This window comes from Petaurus breviceps, unplaced genomic scaffold, assembly GCF_028583685.1.
Source record: "Petaurus breviceps papuanus isolate PSGF00001 unplaced genomic scaffold, PetGlider_PUasm1.0 129, whole genome shotgun sequence".
Taxonomy (NCBI): Eukaryota; Metazoa; Chordata; class Mammalia; order Diprotodontia; family Petauridae; genus Petaurus; species Petaurus breviceps.
The window spans coordinates 921,724-941,251 of record NW_027185665.1 but is presented as its reverse complement, the minus strand read 5'-3'; the positions used below and the strand labels follow the sequence as shown (position 1 = coordinate 941,251).

General features: G+C 36.7%; 1 protein-coding gene across 1 annotated transcript in view; it reads right to left on the bottom strand.

Moving 5' to 3' along the window:
• Positions 1-3,243: 3,243 nt before the first annotated feature.
• The window catches only part of LOC138173525 (A disintegrin and metalloproteinase with thrombospondin motifs 12-like), a 594,307-nt gene continuing 578,022 nt past the window's right edge, over positions 3,244-19,528 (bottom strand). The window contains exon 19 of the mRNA XM_069103549.1: positions 3,244-3,754. Coding sequence (XP_068959650.1) covers positions 3,576-3,754 — 179 coding nt within the window. The 3' untranslated portion in view covers positions 3,244-3,575. The remainder of the gene's footprint in view (positions 3,755-19,528) is intronic.

The window sequence follows — 19,528 nt, the reverse complement described above, 5'->3', positions numbered from 1 at the left end:
TTTCTTTCTTTCTTTCTTTCTTTCCTTTTTTTTTTGAGGGGAAATTGGGGTTAAGTGACTTGCCCAAGGAATCCTTTCTGATTTCCAAGAGCTATGTATACATCCTTGAATCTCAGTTTCAAACCTATCATTTATACTTTAAAGTAGAAAGAAAATCAAATTAGCACTAATTTTGCTTCATATCTTTAGTTTTAGAGGAACACTTGGTGAAGAAAATGGTCAGGTTTTTGGCTCCAGAGCATATGGCCCCATCTTTATTAACCTGAGGTTACCTCTCATGGTGCCAACTTTGAAATCTATCAGCTTATTAGTCATTGAGTGATTTGGTTGTCCCTTATCTATGTGGCTAGATGCCTAAAGTATATAATATTCTTTCACATTTTAGGATTTCTTTTGTACTGCTGTCCAAGTAGGTATGTCTAATGAAAACTAATCCTATATTTGAGTATGGCTCTAGGAAGTGGATCTATTATATATATGATATATGTCTGCTTTCTGGTTTTGATTCATGGAGATCAGTTTGACTTTTTCCTATGCACACCTTGATTACAGGACTCAACACTTCTTTTGCTACTATTCTCATTTGGTCATATAATGTACAGTCTCCTTGAAAATATGTTAAATATCATCTTTACTTTCATGAAAACAGGCAGGGTTAAGCCTGTAGAATTCAGTAGGATAGCAATAGATCAATACTGAAAGAGTGTCATAGGCAAGATCACTGGCTTACATCCCTTTATTTTTATTAGACTCTCATGGTTAAGGAAAAAGACCAAAATATGACCAGGTTACATTAAGCTAAATTGGATTACTTAATTAATATTCATGATAACTAATAATACTCATAAATGTTTTGGGAACAAAGTCTGGCAAATTTTTTAACAAAAATAAAACCAGGAGATTTCTAGACTTCTGCCTCCACCATGACCATTCCCCATCACCTCTAGAAATTGTCAGGGGGTAAAATCAATAACTGTGAAAAGTTTGTTTCCCTGACAACAGTAAATGTAACTATCCTTCATTTTGTCCCTTGCCTTAAAGTCACGCTCTACCCAATATAACTCCACCAGTTTTTCCTTCATCTTTCACAGGGACTTGGAGTATTTGACATTCATAGCTTGCAAAATAAAATAAAAAGCATATAATATAAACTTGAAGCACATAGTATCAAAGTAATAGAACTGGCATTGGCCAGCAACACCATTAAGTATCATTTTGTACGAAGTATGTATAGTTTCATATACACACACTCTATATCTAAATATACATATATATGAATATATTATTTCTGTCACCATCCAGATATCAGCACCATTATTCAATAGCACCATTCTACTGAACAGATGTTCTATGGGAATATGGGTAACTGTAGTTGAGAATACTTTGCTTCGTTAGAAAATGAAATACATAATTGGAGTAGAAATGTTGATGAGTCTGGGAATGTGCTATCCCATCCACAAAGGTAACAATGCTAACTGCCAAGTGATGGGAGCTTAGACTTGTTTCCCATTCCCTTAGTGGAGTCTACATTGATCCACACACTTCTTCTCCTGGTCCTCTTTGTTCCAGGTAAGATTCAGAAACCAAACCAACAATATCATCCTTCCTTAGCCCTGGGTGCTAAGCAATTCAACTAATTCACCACAGATGTTCAAGTCTGATGAGACTTCACATGGGGAAAATCAATTTATTTGAACAGGAAGTTGTTAAAATTTAAGGCAATTGCTATCAGTGTCAATTAGAGATGAAAGAGGAAACTGCAGTCCATTATTCTACTCCAGGAGCCAAGAATGTCTGAAATCATGCTATCTGAGATGCCTGGGCTTATGGATCAATTCCATTCAACAAGTGAAAACACCAGACTATAAATTCCACAAGGGCAGAGACAGTGTCTTGTCTAAATTTTGTATCTCTTCCGAAGTCTAGCAGGATGTTTTTCACATGTATTTTTCTGAATTTTTTAGTCCATTATTATTTAAAAGTTGTAAGGTATATAAATATATATGCTTTTGCTCAGATTATTTTATTCATACTGTAATTATAGATATTTTAACCTTAACTTGTATCCATGTTTTTCCCCCTCCAGTAGAATGTAAACTCTTTAAGATCAGGGAATATTTAGTTTTTACCTCTGTTCCCAGCTCCAAGCATGAAACCTAGTACAGAGTAGAAGCTTGTTGAATTGAACTGTACAAATGTTTATGGAGGGTCTACTTGAAGCTTCATTGTTCTTTATTTTTGAAACTATCAATTTTGCACTACTCACCACAACCTGTTCTCATGGATGATTGTGTTTATTTTGTGAACATTCTGCCAGAAGCTCCCCAAAATAGCAGTTCTAACCATAAAAGTCTTATTTCAGTTCTCAGGAAAAAAATAACTTAAAAAAACTTCCTATTGTCATTAACAGGTATTACTCATTCATTTCCTAATGCAGTTTAGTCTATATCAAGCTGGAAAGTATGTCATTAAATACTGAGGCTCTCTGAGGAGATAATTGAGGAAGCTGTTTCTACTACATTGGGGAATTTAGCACCAGGTTCTTACTTTTACACAATTTCCTTGTTCTTTTTGAAGTTTAATTTCACTTTTACTGACCATCCTCTAGCATATAATTCTTCAACTCAAGGTTGCTAATGATGTGTCTATACTAACTTGCACAAGGTAACCCACAGCAGGTCTATCAACAGTGAAGTTATTTTATCAGGAATAAGCTTGGGGGTAGAATTAGATAGGTAGAAAAGAGATAACCCCTTCTGTCCTAGTGAAAGGATATTTCCTGGAGCAGAGAGAGATAGAAGCAGATTACTTCATAATGAAAATTATCAATACATATTGTGTGTGTGTGTGTGTGTGTGTGTGTATTTCAGACAGCCAGGTTTATTTGTTTTTTTCCTCACCTTTGGTAGACCCTCCCAGTATTTAACAATTATTCCTTATTTCCTCAACATTCAGTTTAAGTTTGTTTCCATTAGTCTAATATCTCAGGTTGACACACAATCCACACAAAGGACTTGGGGGGATTGGTGAAGAAAAAAATCTTCCATTCTGCTTTCTATTGGATATTGGTCAGATAAAGCTTTTCCCTCAGTCTGGATTAGGTGTAGACCTATAAATTATCCCTCTGAGGATGCTAAACAGCTTTGATGGCCAGGTGAGAGAACAGGGTACACTCATCAAGGGAAATGAGTAGGATTTCATTGTACCACTACAGTTCTGTGTCTTGGCATGCCTGAGGTAGAATGGAAATATGGGACCCCTTATCTTCTTTAAGGAGACATAAGACTTTATAGAATTGTCCAATTTGGTACCTTTCTTAGAAGTTCAGCCCTGTTAAGAATGGCAGGAATCCATAAAGCTAACATGAACAGACATCATACCTTTCTGCCGGGGATCAGCACATATCAGCTCAACAACATTCCTTAGGAGAGAGGAACACAATAGAATTTTTTTAATGACCCAGTTTCAAATAAAATCAATGAACTGAAACCTCAATAAAATTAACCCAGAGCCCAGAACTCATCATGTCTAGCAGGTTGTTGCTGTCTTTGGTGGAGGATGGATTCCTTCTGGCTTCAGAGCAGTTTGGATTTTCGGAAGCCCTGTCGATTTTCATGCTGTCGAGGTGGGATGGCGTGAGGCTTAGCACACGTGTAGCAGCACTGAGCTCTTAGAGTGATGATAGAACATTTGCCCATAGTTTTCAGTGTCTGGCAGAAACTGGGTGATAGCTTGTCCTTGCTGCAAGGTAGATCTATGAGAGAGAGAGACAGAGAGAAAAAAGGAATTATGCTTTGTATGCTTGACTTAAGATGTCCAGGATAGAACTCATTATTTTCCCTTCTAACGTAAACCTTCTCCCACTCTTAACTTCCCTTTTACTATCAAAAGCAACAGCATCTTCCCAGGCCTTCATACTCACATCCTCATTTCCTCACTATCTCTCATATCCATATCTCCATATCTAAGCTCTTGCCAAGGTCTGCAAATTTCAGCTTTATAATATCTCTTGAATACCCTCCTTTCTCTCCTCTGAACATGCCTCAGCCGCCTGCTGATGTGTCTGCCTTCCTCGAGTCTCTCCCCACTCCAATCCATCCTCGATTTATCTGCCTAGGCAATTTTCCTAAAGCACAGGTCTGGCCATGTCTTTCCACTACTCAATAAATTCCACTGGCTTCCTTCCAGGAACAAATATAAAAACCTTCTGTTTGACTTTTCAAGTCCTTTATAACTTAATACTTCCCCTTCTCCCTAAATATCTTTCCAGTCTTCTTATACCTTATTCCCTGCCATTTGCTTTTTGAGCCAGTGACATTGTCCTCTTTTCTGTTCTATGAACAAGAAAGATACTTCATCTCTTGACGCTGGGCATTTTCTCTGTCTGTCTTCCATCATTTCTTCTTCATCTCCCCCTTCTGACTTCCCTGGCTTCCTTCAAGACCCATCTGTTAGGAAGCCTTTCTCAAAACCTTTTAATTCCAGTGCTTTTCTTCTTAATTATTTCATATTTATTGTATATATTGCTTTGCTTACTGTCTCCCCCATTAAATTGTGAGCTCTTTCAATCACTACTTAATTTCTTCCTATCACATTTCCTGCAGTCACCTTCGTGAACTTTCTTCTCCATCTTCAGATTCTTAACTTTATATCTCCTGTACTCCTCATCAACAAATGACCTTTCTACACTATTGAGAAGACTGAGATGATTTGGCTTCAGCTCCCAATACAACTGAGATGGCTCTAAGATCACCAATTACTTCTTAATATCCAATATCCCACTTTAACTCTGGGTACATCCCAAAGGCTCTGTTCTAGGCATTCTCCTCTGTCTTCATTGTCTCACTTGGTGACCCTCATCAGCTCCTATGGATTTAATTACACTCCTTCACTTATATATTCAGCCCTCATCATTTTCCTGTGCTCCAAACTTATATCACCAACAGATAACTGTACATTTCCAACTGGAAGTCTAATAGCTACCCCAAACTCAACAGAATTTACCCCTCTTCCAAACTTCTCTATTACTATTGAGGTCATCAGCATCCTTCCAGTCACCCAATTTTACAGCCTTGCTATCATCCTCAACTTATCCCACATATCCAATCACTGGACAAGACTTGTAAATTCTTTTCTCTATTCACATGACTAACATTCTAGCTCAAGTCCTCATCCTCTCTCTCCTGGGCTCTTGCAATGGCCTCCTAATTAGTCTCCTTACTTCAAGTCTCTGCCTTTCCAATCCATCCTCCATAAAGCTAAGAGAATGATTTCTCTAATACATAAGTCTGACCATACCTCTCTCCTGTTCAATGAACTCCAGTCACCTCCTATTACATCTGGGATCAAATACAACTTCTCTACTTGGTATTTAAAACCCTTCACTACTTGGCTCATACCTTCCTTTCCAGGATTATTATTATGATCCCTAATTTTTTCTAATTAAAGAAGCCATCCTTTGACTCATTTCTTAAAGGGGTCCATTCACTGAATGGGTATTACCTCACTCTAAATGAGGACTTGAAAAAGCCTTAGCCTGAAAGGGCTAGAGTCTCCCATTGCATCCTGGGTCATCTCCAGTCATCCTGATGAATATCTGGTCACTACACTCAGATGGCTCTGGAGGAGAAAGTGAGGCTAGTGACCTTGCACTGCCCTCCCTCACTCAAATCCAAGTCAACTGCAAGTCATCATTTCCCTGATGCCATGGTCCTCTTCAAAAATGAAGGATGAATACGTTACTATCCCATCACAAACAGTATGGTCTAGGTAAACTGACCTCCTTGCTATTCCACACACAAAATTTTTGAACATTTCATTCCCATTTCTGTATCTTTATAAATATATATATATATATATATGCACTTTTTATTTTTAAATATTTTTATATAAAGTTTTGAGGTCCAAATTCTATACCTCCGTCCCCTTGCCCCCTCCCTGAGATGGTAAGCAAAGAGACATAGGTTATACATGCGGCATTATATAAAGCACTTCCATATTAGTCACTTTGTACAAGAAGACTCTAATAAAAGAAAAAAGAAAATGAAAATCAGCATGCTTCAGTTTGTATTCAAACGATATCAGTTCTCTCTTTGGAGGTGGATAGTATGCTTCATCATTAGTTCTTTGGAATTGTCTTGGATCACAGTCTTGCTGAGAATAGTTAAGTTATTCACAGTTCTTTATTGAACAATATTGCTATTACTGTGGATGATGTTCTCCTGGTTCTACTCATTTCACTATGCATCAGTTCATGTGAGTCTTTCCAGGTTTTTCGGAAAGCATCATGTTTGTCATTTCTTATAGCACAATAACATTCCATTACAATCATATACAACAGCTTGTTTAGCCAATCCCCAATTGATGGGCATCCCTTTAATTTCCAATTCTTAGCCACCATAAAAAGAACCACTCTACATGTTTTTGTACAAATAGGTCCTTCTTCCTTTTTTGGATGTTTTTGGGATATAGACCTAGCAGTGGTATTGCTGGATCAAAGGACATGCACTGTTTTATAGCCCAATGGTCATAGTTCCAAATTACAGAATGGCTGAATCACTTTGCAATTCCACCAGCAGTACATTACTGTCCCAGTTTTTCCACATCCCATCCAACATCCAACACTTTTTTGGGGTCATATTAGCCAATCTGATAGGTGTGAATTAGTACCTCAGAGTTGTTTTGATTTGCATTTCTCTGTCAAGAGTGATTTAGAACATTTTTTTTATATGACTATAGATAGCTTTAATGTCTTTGAAAAATGCCTGTCCACATCCTTTGACCATTTATCTTTTGGGGAATGACTTAAATTTTTATAAATGACTCAGTTCTTTATATATTTGAGAAATGAGTCTGTTATCAGAGATACTTTTTGCAACATTTTTCCTGTTTTCTGCTTTCTTATAATTTTGGTTGCATTGATTTTGTTTATATAAAAACTTAATTTTATATAATCAAAATTATCTATTTTCCATTTTGTAATGCTCCCTATATCTTATTTGATCCTAAATTTCCCCCTTACCTATAAATCTGACAGATATATTTTTCCATGGTCTCTTAATTGCTTATGATATCAGCCTTTATATGTAAATCGTGTACCCATTTTTGACCTTATCTCGGTATACAGTGTGAGATGTTGGTCTATACCTAGTTTTTGCCATACTGTCTTCCAGTTTTTCCAGGAGTTTTTGTCAGATATGAGGTTCTGTTCCAAAAGCATGGATCTTTGGATTAATCATATACTAGATAACTATGTTCAGTGGCTATAATGTAATTTATACCTAATCTATTCCACTGATCCATTAGTCTATTTCTTAGTTTGTTTTGAGATTTACTGTTTTATAATACAGTTTGAGAACTGGTATGTCTGGATTTCACCTGCTTTCACATTTTTTTCATTGATTCCCTTGATATCCTTGAGCTTTTATTCTTCCAAATGAATTCTGTACTATTTTTCTAGCTCTGTAAAATTATTTTTGATAGTTTGGTATGGCACTGAATAAACAGATTAATTTGTACAGAATTGTCATTTTATTATATTTGCTCAGCCTACCCATCAGCAATTAATATTTTTCCAATTGTTTTGATCTGTCTTTATTTGTGTGAAAAGTGTTTTGTACTTATGTTCATATATTCCCTGGATTTGTCCTGGCAGATAGACTCCTAAATATTTTATAGTGTCTACAGATATTTTAAATGGAATTTCTCTTTCTATCTCTTGCTGTTGGACTTTTTTGGTAATATATAGAAATGCTAATGATTTATTTGGGTTTTGTTTTCTATCTTGTAACTTTGCTAAACTTCTTAATAATTTCAAGTAGTTTTTTACTTGATTCTCTAGGATTTTTGAAGTATAACATTATAACACCTGTGAAGAGTGATAGCTTTGTTTCCTCATTGCCCATTCTCATTCTTTCAATTTCTTTTTCTTCTCTTCTTGCTATAGGTTGCATTTCTAGTACAATATTAAATAATAGAAGAGATAATGGGCATGCTTGTTTCCCTTCCAATTGTATCGGGAAGGCTTCTAGCTTATCCCCATTACAGATAATGCTTGCTGATGAATTTAGATAAATATTATTTATTGTTTTAAGGTAACTTATTTATCCCCATGCTCTTTAGTGTTTTTCATAGGAATGGGTGCTATATTTTGTCAAATGCTTTTCCTGCATCTCTGGAGAAAATCATATGATTTCTCTTTGTTTTGTTATTGATATGGTCAATTATGCTGAGTTTTTTCTAATATTTAACCAGCCCTGAATTCCTGGTATAAATCTTAACTTGTCATAGTATATGATCCTTATGATATATTGCTGCAATCTCTTTGCTAGTATTTTATTGAAATTTTTTTTGCGTAAATATTCAATAGGGAAATTAGTTTATAATTTTCTTTCTCTATTTTGCCTGTTCCCGGTTTGGGTATTAGCACCAGACTTGTGTCATAAAAGGAATTTGGTAGAACTCCACCTATTTTTCTTAATAGTTGTAATGGCAAGCAAAGAAGCAGTTAACTCCTTGTTTCAACTATTTAATGAACACAGAAGTAAACACCTTGCTTCAGTTCATGATTGTATCAAGTATTAAGATGCAGAACTTGTGAATCCTACAATTTGTGAACCCTAGAACTTGTGAATTCCTGTTGCTAATGCAACAGGAGGCAGAGGAGCTAATGACCATATATAAGGAGAGGCCCAGGCTGGAGAGAGCAGAATTGAGAACAGAACTGAGAAGGGAGCTCTTGTGGTGGAGGAGAAAACTTGTGGTATCCTAGCACTCTATATTTGTCTGTTCTGTCTGTGTTGATGCTTGTTTGTGATACTTTCTACAAAGACCCTGTGACCTTGCTGGAAGCCCTGAAAGAGGATTTTCTGGTTGCCTGTTTACAGAAATCCTGGAGGAGGGTTTGGATGTCCTGGGACTTTACGGATGATTTGTATTGACCTCTTGGACCTTATTTGTGGGTCTGTGTTGGTTTCACAGGCAGAGACTGAATTGATGATGGTGCTGGCAATGTATATGAATATTATTGTGGCTCTGTTAAGCTTTGTCTTCCCAGAAACAGGAACTGTGAAGGACTTGAGGTGAACTGGACATTGTGAGCTTCAATATGGAATGGGAAGTGGACAAGGAACTGGATGAAGAACTGGACAAGGAACTGGGAGCTCCCTGCCTTTGAACCCAGGTGACAGTTGTGTAGATTTGGGCAGGAGCTGGGACCATGGAAGAGGAACCATGGAAACTGCAGTCTTGAGTCAAGATGAAAAGATCTCTTCTTGGGTGCCTGATGCCGACTGAGAAGATTATGATTTACTGTGACCTAGGGGTAGAGAACTCTGACTTGGCATCCCTTAAGGAGACAAGTCTCCTTAAGGATGATTGAATTAAGGACTTACTAAATTATTGAGTTACTAAATGATTTTACTTTGTTTAAAATTATGTGGTCACTTTGGTGAAAACTATGTGGCCATTTTAGCGATAAGTTGTTATGTATTGTGAATGCTGTACTTTGATTTCTATGAATGTTTTGCCTTAATTTACTGCTGAATAAATAGAGAATTCACTATACTATCTAATCAGAACCTTGAAGCTGTTCACAGCAGCAGTCTTCTGGAAAGCTGCTCATGCTTGGCTTTATACTAGTTTATATAGTATTGGGATTAATTGTTCTTTAAATGTTTGGTAGAACTTGTGAATTCATCTGGTCCTGGGGATTTTTTTCTTAGGAAGTTCATTGATTGCTTATTCAATTTCTTTTCATAAGATTGGGTTAAATATTTTATTTATTTAATAAATATTTATTATTATAAATCTTATAATATATTTATAATATATAATAAATATTATAATAATATCATCATATATAAATAAATATTATAATATAGTATATATAATAAATAAATTATAAATAAATATATTCATTTAATAAATAAAATAATTTATTAAAATTAATTTGGGTAATTTATATTTTTGCAGATAATCATCCATTTCATCTGATTGTCAAATCTGTTAGTATATAATTGGGCAAATTAGCTCCTAACAAAATTGTCCTAATTTCCTCTTCATTGGTGGTGAATTCACTCCCTTCATTTTTGATACTAGTAGTTTGGTTTTATTCTTTCCTTTTTTTTAAATCAAATTAACCAATGCTTTATCTATTTTATAGTTTCATAAAACCAGCTTCTAATTTTATTTATTAGTTCAATAGTTTTCCTACTTTCAATTTTTATCAATCTCTCCTTTGATTTTCAGGATTTTCAATTCGGTATTTAATTGGGGATTTAAAATTTGTTCTCTTTCTAGTTCTTTTTCTTTTAGTTGCATGTTCAATTCATTGATCTGCTTTTTCTCTCTCTCATTAGTGTAAGCAATTAGAGACAAATTTTCCCCTAAGTACACTTTGCCTACATGTCATGAATTTTGGTATGTTGGCTTATTGTTGTCATCTTCTTTAATGCAATTATCAATTGTTTCTGTGATTTGTTCTTTGAACCACTTATTTTTTAGGATTAGATTATTTAATTTCCAATGAATGTTTAATTTCTTTTGTTCATTACTGAATGTGATTTTTATTGCATTATGATCTGAAAAGGATGCATTTGCTAGTTCTGCTTTTCTGCATTTGGTTGTTTTTTGTCTTAATATATGGTCAATTTTTGTGTAGGTATCATGTACTGCAGAGAAAAAGACATATTCCTTTCTATTTTCATTCAGTTTTCTCCAGAGATCTATCATATTTAGCTTTTCCAGAATTTTATCCACATTCTTAACTTCTTTTTGTTTAGTTTTTGGATAATCTAGTTCTGAGAAGGGAAAGTTGAGGTCCCCTACCAATATGGCTTTATTATCTATTTCCTCCTGTAACTCATTCAACTTCTCCCTCAAAAATTGAGATGCCAGGGTCAACTAGGTGGTGCACTGAAAAGAGCACCAGCCCTGAAGTCAGGAGGACCTGAGTTCAAATCCAGCCTCAAACACTTAACACTTACTAACTGTGTGACCTTAGGCAAGTCACTTAACCCCAATTGCCCTGCCTTCCCCCCTCCAAAAAGACAAAAAAAAGTTGAGATGACATATCATTTGGTGTATATATGTTTAGTATTGATATGACTTCACTGTCTATGGTACCTTTCAGCAACATATATATTCCTTATTTTTTAAAAATTAAATCTATTATTATTTTTGCTTTGTCTGAGATCATGATTACTACCTGTGCTTTCTTTGCTTCAGCTGAAGCATAATACATTCTGCTTTAGTCCCTTATCTTTACCCTGTGTATCTCTGCTTAATGTGTGTGTCTTATAAATAACATATTGTAGGATTCTGGTTTTTAATCCATTCTGCTATCTACTTCCATTTTATGGGAGAGTTTACTCCATTCACATTTATAGTTATGATAACTAACTATATTTCCCTCCATACTATTCCCCCCCGTTTATTCTCCCCCTCTTATTCCTCACCCTTTCCCTCCTCACCAGTATTTTATTTCTGATCACCACCTTCCCCAATCTACCCTCCTTTTTATCATCCCCCCCCCCTTCTTGTATTCCCATTTCTTTTTTTTTTTTAATTAAGCAATCAGGGTTAAGTAACTTGCTCAAGGTTACATGGCCAGTTATTTCTGGGTGTGGTGCTGAGTGTCTGAGCCCGGGATTCGATCTCCAGGTCGTCCCAACACTGGAGCCGGTGCTCTTACTCGCTGAGCCACCTGGCCGCCCCATTCCCATTTCTTTTTACTCTCTTATAGGTATGAGAGATTTCTGTATCCAACTGAGTGTATATAGTTATTCTCTCTGAGTCAATTTTGATAAATGTAAGGTCTAAGTTTTGACCACCATCCCCCCTTCCCCATCTTCTCCCTTATTATAATATCTCTTTTGTGCCTCTTTTATGTGGGATAATTTATACCCTTCAATCTCCTTCCTCCTTTCAGTGCAATTTTCTTTCTCATTCCTTTTTTTTTTGTGGGGGGATATCATTCCATCCATACCTTATATCCACACCCTCTGTCTATATATACTTCTTTTTTTTAAGCAATTGGGGTTAAGTAACTTGCTCAAGGTTACACAGCCAGTTATTTCTGGGTGTGATACTAAGTATCAGAGCCTGGATTCGATCCCAGGTCATCCCTACTCTGGGGCCGGTGCTTTTACTCACTGTGCTACCTGGCCACCCCTATATATACTCCTTCTAATTGCTTTTATAGAAATAAAGTTTTTAAGAGTTACCAATATTATCTTGCCATATAGAAATATAAATAGTTTAACCTTATTGAATTTTTTATACTCTCTCTCTCATTTTCTGTGTTTCCCTTGAGTCTTCAATTTGGAATTCAAAGTTTTTATTCAGCTCTTTTAATTAGGAATGCTTGAAAGTCCTCTATTAATTAAATTTTTTTAAATTTAAATTTATTTACTTTTAGTTTACAACATTCAGTTCCACTATCCCTTAAGTTTCAAATTTTCTTTTCCTCCCTCTCCTTCTGCCCCCCTCCCCCCTGCCATGGTGGCATGCAATCAAATATAGGATCTACAAATACCTTCATGCTGAACATTAGTCGAGTTGTAAAGAAGGAGTATAACCAATTGGTTGAACAATGAGAAAGAAGGGATGAAACAAAACAAAATTAAATGTTTATTTTTTTTTGCCTGAAAGATTATATTCAATTTTTCTGTGTAGGTCTTTCTTGGTTGTAACTCTAACTCATTTGTCTTTCAGAATATCATATTCCAAGCCCTCTGGTTCTACAATGTGGAGGCTGCCAAATCCTGTGCAATCCTGACTGCAGCTCCATGATATTGTAATTGTTACTTTTTGCTGCTTATACTTCGGCTGCTTTACTTTCTCCTTAATCTGTGAGCTCTGGAACTTGTCTATTGTATTCCCTTGGAGTTTTTATATTGGGATCTCTTTCAAATAGCGATCAGGAGATTCTTTTTCATTACTATTTTTCCATCTGATTCTAATGTCAGGAAGCTTTTAAAAAAAAAACAATTTCTCAGGGGTATCTAGGTGGCACAGTGAATAGAGCACTGGCCCTGGAGTCAGGAGGACCTGAGTTCAAATCCGGACTCAGACACTTAACACACTCACTATCTGTGTGACTTTGGGCAAGTCACTTAACCCCAATTGCCCTCCAAAAGACAAAAAAAATTTTTTGAAAGATGCCAAGACTTTTTTTTTTCATCATGGCTTTCAGGTAACATAATAACTTTATTATCTCTCCAGGATCTATTTTCTAGATCAGTTTTATCTATTTGTTTGTTTTTTTAAGCAATTGGGGTTAAGTAACTTGTTCAAGGTTGCACAGCCAGTTATTTCTGGGTGTGGTGTTAAGTATCTGAGCCTGGATTGATCCTCAGGTCATCCCAACACTGGAGCTGGTGCTCTTACTCGCTGAGCCACCTGGTCACCCCTAAGCAATTGGGGTTAAGTAACTTGCTCAAGGTTACATGGCCAGGTGTTTCTGGGTAGGTGCTAAGTGTCTGAGCCCGGATTCGAACCCCAGGTCGTCCCGACCCTGGAGCCAGTGCTCTTACTCGCTGTGCTACCTGGCCGCCCCTTGATCAGTTTTATTTTTAATAAGAAATTCCACAATTTCTTTTTCTTTTCTTCATTTTGTTGTATAGTGTCTTGATGTCTCATAGATTCATTGACTTCCTCTTCCTCAATTCTAATTTTTAAGGAATTATTTTCTTCAGTGAGCTTTTGTATTTCCTTTTCCATTTGGCTAATTTTATTTTTTAGGAAGTTACTTTCCTTTATAAATTTTGGTAAATCTTTTCCCATGCTATTGACTCTTTTTTCATCATTTTCTTATAATACTCTCATTTCTTTTCTTCTACTTCTCTCATTTGATTTTTAAAATCTTTTTAAAGCTTCTCCAGGAATTCTTTTTGGCTCTGAGACCAAATTACATTTTGACATGTAGCCATTTTGACACTATTGTCCTCTTCCAAGTTTATGCCTTAATCCTCCCTATCACCATATTAAATTTCTATAGTCAAGTACTGGTTTTTTTGCTCATTTTTTTTTTTTGCTTTTTTTGGTGACTTATTTTTATTCAAGAATTGGACTCTATTCTTGCATTGTCCCAAGCTTTTAGTGCTGAGGCTTTGGGTTTGCTTTCACTAGCTTGTACTGAGAGTGGGGTCCCTGTTGGCCTCCCCTAGGTATGGGTTTAGCTACTGGCATGTCCCAGGGTAGGGCCCTGCTGCTGGGTTGCTATGGAAACCACTTTGCTGGCAGGCCCCAGGAGCAGGGTCTCACTACTGACCAGCCCTGGAGCGAGGTTTCACTACTGGCCAGCAATGGGGTCAAGGCCTCAATGGTAGTCTATGCTGGGGTGGGGTCACTGGGGTGGAGCCTTGCTCCTCTGCCTAGACTGCTCACTAGCCTAGAGTGCCCTGATTTTCAGGAGAGTAGGGCCTTCCTCATGGATTGACCCAGGCTTGGAGCCTTGCTACAACCCCCCCTGCTGTGAGGCTAACTACTGCTGCTGCACTTGGACCTCCCTCCCATTCCAGTGAGACAGACCTTTCCTGCCATGCTGGTAAGCTGCTTCTCTACTCCCAGATCAATTCTGAGGCAGTTTTTGAGTTGTTTGGAGGGGAATTTGGGAGGGCTTCAGAAGGTTCCTTCCTTATTCTACCATCTTGGCATCAGAATTTATTTATTTATATCTATATCTATATACACATACATATATACATACACACATACACACACACACACACATATATATATATGTAAATACACTTCTATATTTACATGTTATATCTTCTAATATAATGTAAACTTCTTGAAGGCAGGGACCATTTCTTTTTTGTCTTTGTATCTTCAGTGTCTGGCTCATAAAAACATTTCATAAAAATTTGCCAAGTAACTGATTGCTAAATTCCATGAAAAGTTTCATCTATGTTCTCATCCCCCCTCCCCAGTCTTCTGAAACATTTTGTACTTTTGACCACTTTTCCATTCTTCTTTTAACTCTCTCTTTTTTTTGATTTCCATGACATTCTATTCTCCTGGCTCCATTTCTCTACCCCTGCTCAATTTCTTTCACTGACTTTTTTCTTCTTCTTATCGTCTAAATACAGACATATTCTCTAAGCTATATTCTCATTCTCTTGCCAAGGGTTCTTAATATGTCGGTCTATGAACTTGATGGGAAAAAAATTACATATTTTTTCTCCACTAACCTTTGGTTTCCTTTATGATTCTATGCATTTTATCAATCTGAAAGAAGGAGCCTATAGCCCTGTCCAAACTGTTAAAGGTAAGTGTAACACAGGAAAAGTTAAGAACCCATTTTCTAGAAGTTCCCTCTTCATAATCTCATTCACATCCATAACTTAACTATTATGTCTATAAGGATGCTTCCTAAAAGCCACATCATTAGCTCTGGTCTCTCTTTTGACCTCAATTCACATTTTCAACTATCTCCTAGATGGTCCTACCAATACTTCAAACTCAATGTGTTTAAAAACAATCTTATCTTTCCCCCCACATCTATTCTATCTCCTCTCAGTAACTCACAATCAGAATTCAGGAGCTATTTTTTGCTCTTCACACTCCCTTGTTTCCACAAGAATTATTTCTATCTTTAGAATCTCCCAAATCAGTTGCCTCCTCTTTGTCTTCACTGTTATTAATAGAACAGATTTTTATTACCTCTTGCCTGGATGATTGCTGTGTTCTCCTGACTTAACTCCTCCAGTATAATCTTTTCCACTCCTGGTTTATTATATATATTCATCTTCCTAATGCACAGCCTTGATCATGTATCTTCCCTGTTAAAAATGGTTGCCTACACACCTACCCTATTAACTCCAAACTCTCTATGCTGGTGGCATATGCAGCCCTCTAAAATCTAGCTCCAATCTACTTTTCTAGCTTTATCTTACTTACTCTTATTTCCCCTAGTGATACATTTAAGCAAACTGAACCACTCAACCTCCTTGAAAGAAATTCCATTTTCTTGACTTTATCATTTCCCCACAGCTTGTCCTCTTTCTACTTAAACCTTTTAAAATCATACTTTAACTGAGCTGTTATTTGAAGACCTAATTCAAACTCTACCTTCTCCTTGAACCCTATCCAGATCTAAGCTAGAAGTGGTCTCTCTTTTCTTTGACCTTTAAAAACAATCTGTACCTCTATAACAAGTATCACTTATTATGTACTTGCTACTTTTGGCTTTTTACTGCAGTTACTTGTACCATATATGCTGCCCTGCTAGATTGTAAGTTCCTTAAGGGTAGGTCCATTTCATCTTTGCTTCAGTATAGTGTCTTGAAAGTGACAGGCATTTACTATATGTTTGTTGAATTTAGTTGAATAGGACTTCGGCAGAAGCTTTTCATCCTAAGCCTGGAGGAAATTTATGCTATGTTAAAAGCTGGAAGGGACCTTAGAAAGCATCTAGTCTCATTAAAAAAAAACTCATTTTACAATAGAGAATATTGAGGGACTGTTGTTGGTGGAAATTAACAGGAGACCTTTCCAAACTTCTTACATCTTACGTTCCTCCTCCCCCAACACACTCTTCCATCCAGTGACACTAAACTCTTCACTGGTCCCCAAACAAGACATTCTGTCTCCAGAATCAAACGTTTCCTCTGCCTACCCCACACTTGGAATGCTCTATGTCCTCATCTCTATCTGTTGGATTTCATCAAGTCCAGCTAAAATCCCACCTTGATTCTAGTGCCTTCCTTCTGTTATTTTCTTTTTGTTCTGTATATGACTTGTCTATGCATAGTCGTTCACATGTTGTCCCCCTTGTTGGACCCTGAGCTCCTTGACAGCAGGTACTATTGCCCTTCTTTCTATTTGCAATGCTTACCACAATGCCTGACACATAGTAGGTGTGTAAGAAATGTTTATTGACTGACTAATCTTCGCTCTGCCACTCACACCTGAGAAGCCTTGAGCAAATCACTTAACCTATCTAGGTCTTAGTTTCCTCACCTGTAAAATGAGAGAATTGGACCAGCAGATCCTTAAGGTCCCCTTTATCTCTAAATCCCATGACCTCTTGAAGTTTAGTGAGATGATGTAATACCTAGAGTTAGAGTTTTGCTTGAGTAACTGTCAGAGTCCAGATTATCATTTTGCTGTTGTCATTTTTCTTTGTGCAGAGCAAAGGCTACTAAGGGTTCCTGAAGAAAATCACTTTCAAAAACTAGGCCAATATCCAGGATCATTTTGTAAATTGACCAGTTAATTAAATGGGAAAATTGAAGCAGTGTGCTTTTCCAGAAGCCTCAGACAGATTTTTCAAAAAAGGCATTAAGTTCAAAAATGCCTTGTCTTACAAAGATCTCATCCTTTCAATCACTGTGTCCTCTTTCCATTATAATGTTTCCTCTATTGAGCTACCAGACCTCGTTGTCTGTACTTTTGAAAAATATGTTTCCAATGCACTTAGAAGGACATAAAGGATAATGCCCATCATTCCCAGGGCTGAATCTTTCAGTTGCAGAGACCTCCTTTCACCATGCATCCAAGGTCAATTTGTACTGAAAAATCAAATGCACATATCCACTTCTGGCAAGAAGGGGCCTTTCTGAAAGGTCCCCTGGCATAGAAAGGAGAACATGGAATCTGAGGTTCAAAGAGAACAAGGGTTGATCTCCATCTGTGACACTAGTTTCAGGACCTTGGACAATTCACTTAACATCTCTGCTATCAATTTCCTTGTCAATTACCTCACAGGTTTTGAGTTTCAACCGAGATAATGTAGGTCAAGTTCTTCAATAAAGAATACTATAAATATAAATTATTATCATGATTTCTTCTCTTTATATGAAATGTTTCACTTTCCCATCCCCTGACAGATGACAGACAGAAGGTGCAGAATAAGAAATACTTTTTTCAGATAGCCAAGGGAGGAATTTGTTTTGCTTAACTCTGCATATTATTTGTTAGGAGGGCCTTTTCTTTTTCTTTTAACAATAAGGATGAGGGTTAGGAATAAAGTAGGAAAAAAGAAAGAAGGGAAAGAAAAGGGGATTCATTAAGGCCTCTTTTTTAATGCAGAGAAAAGAATAGAAGGAATGTCCGAAAGAAGCAGAGATAAGCAGGATAGCTTTCAAGGCTACATGTTGAACTTATATGCTTCAAAAGAAAGATACATAAGAGTAAATTGAAATTTAATAATTCTCCTTTTCTGTTCTATTGTGTAAATTGAAATAACCATTTTATTTGGTGTTTAAATTCAAAATAAAAATATATTACCCAAAACCAAAAGGGATAACATTAAAATCATGTATATTGAATGTACCAGTGGGTACACTGATTTTGTCGACCCGAGAATAAAGAAGACTTGTTCATCTCTACCCTCCTCTGCCCCACCCCCACCAAAAAGTGCTTCAAAATCCTATGGTAGCAAAAAAAAGAGCACTAGATTTGGTGTTAGAAAACCTATGATTGAATTGTGGCTTAACTGCTTCTTTGCTATGTGCCCTTAGGCAAGTCACTTCATTCTAAAATGAGAGTAGTAGACTAAATTCCCTCCAATTTCCCTTCTAGCACCAAAATTCCATCAGCCTATCCTGTTGAAAATCCTTTGCAATTATTTATTTGACTGACACCCCCCTCTCACCGCCCCTCCCCCTGCACGCATTCCACAAAACAGTGGAATGTTATCAGGGATATCATCAGTTTAGCAAACATCAAGGAACACTGAGTTGTAGCCACCTGGGCCTAGCAATGTACTATATAGAGTAATTTCAGAATTCCCTTCCAGAAACTTATCACTGTTTGGGGCAACAGCCTGTGACATCATGACTATTCCAGGATGCTAAAGTAGTCACATATCACAAAGTTTTTTGTGTTTACCTAACCATATAATGCCACCTAATAGGTATAAGCAAATGGGTACATCTCTGGATTTGGTATGGAAGAGGGTAGAGAGATGAAAGGATCAGGGATCAACTTCAGTCCCATTTCCTCCACAAAACTTTTCATTTCTATTCCCATAGCTATATTGTTTATCATCTGAACCTCAAAACCTAGTGCCTTATGTCATACTGCTTTTTATCATTTTCTACACATTTCATGCACTTGTTATTTCCTTCAAAGGATAGGGACCAGCTTTAGGCAAAAAGGACAAGTTTTTCTTTTGGACACAATTCTAGTTTGGACCCAATGCCTTTAATCCAAGTTGCTACCTTTTGAGTGTACCAGCCCAAATCTGTATTTATTTAGCTGCCAACCTACTTAAGAAGTGATGAGTTGAAGTAGTACCTAGTTCAAGGTACCGAGCTCCTTCATTCAAGGAGTCTTTTGAAGATGGGCAAATATTCAAGATCTTTTTTTTAATGCTTTATTAACTTCTGATTTACATTATTCATTTCTGCCAGATTTTGAGTTACAAATTTTCTCCCCATTTTTCCCCTACTATTTTTCCCCTATTATTTCACCCCAAAATAGCAGTCCCACAGGATATCCCCTCCTCCAATCTGCTCTCTCCCATATTTTCTCCCATACCCCTTTCGACTTTTCCAGTGGATCTCTATGCCTCAGT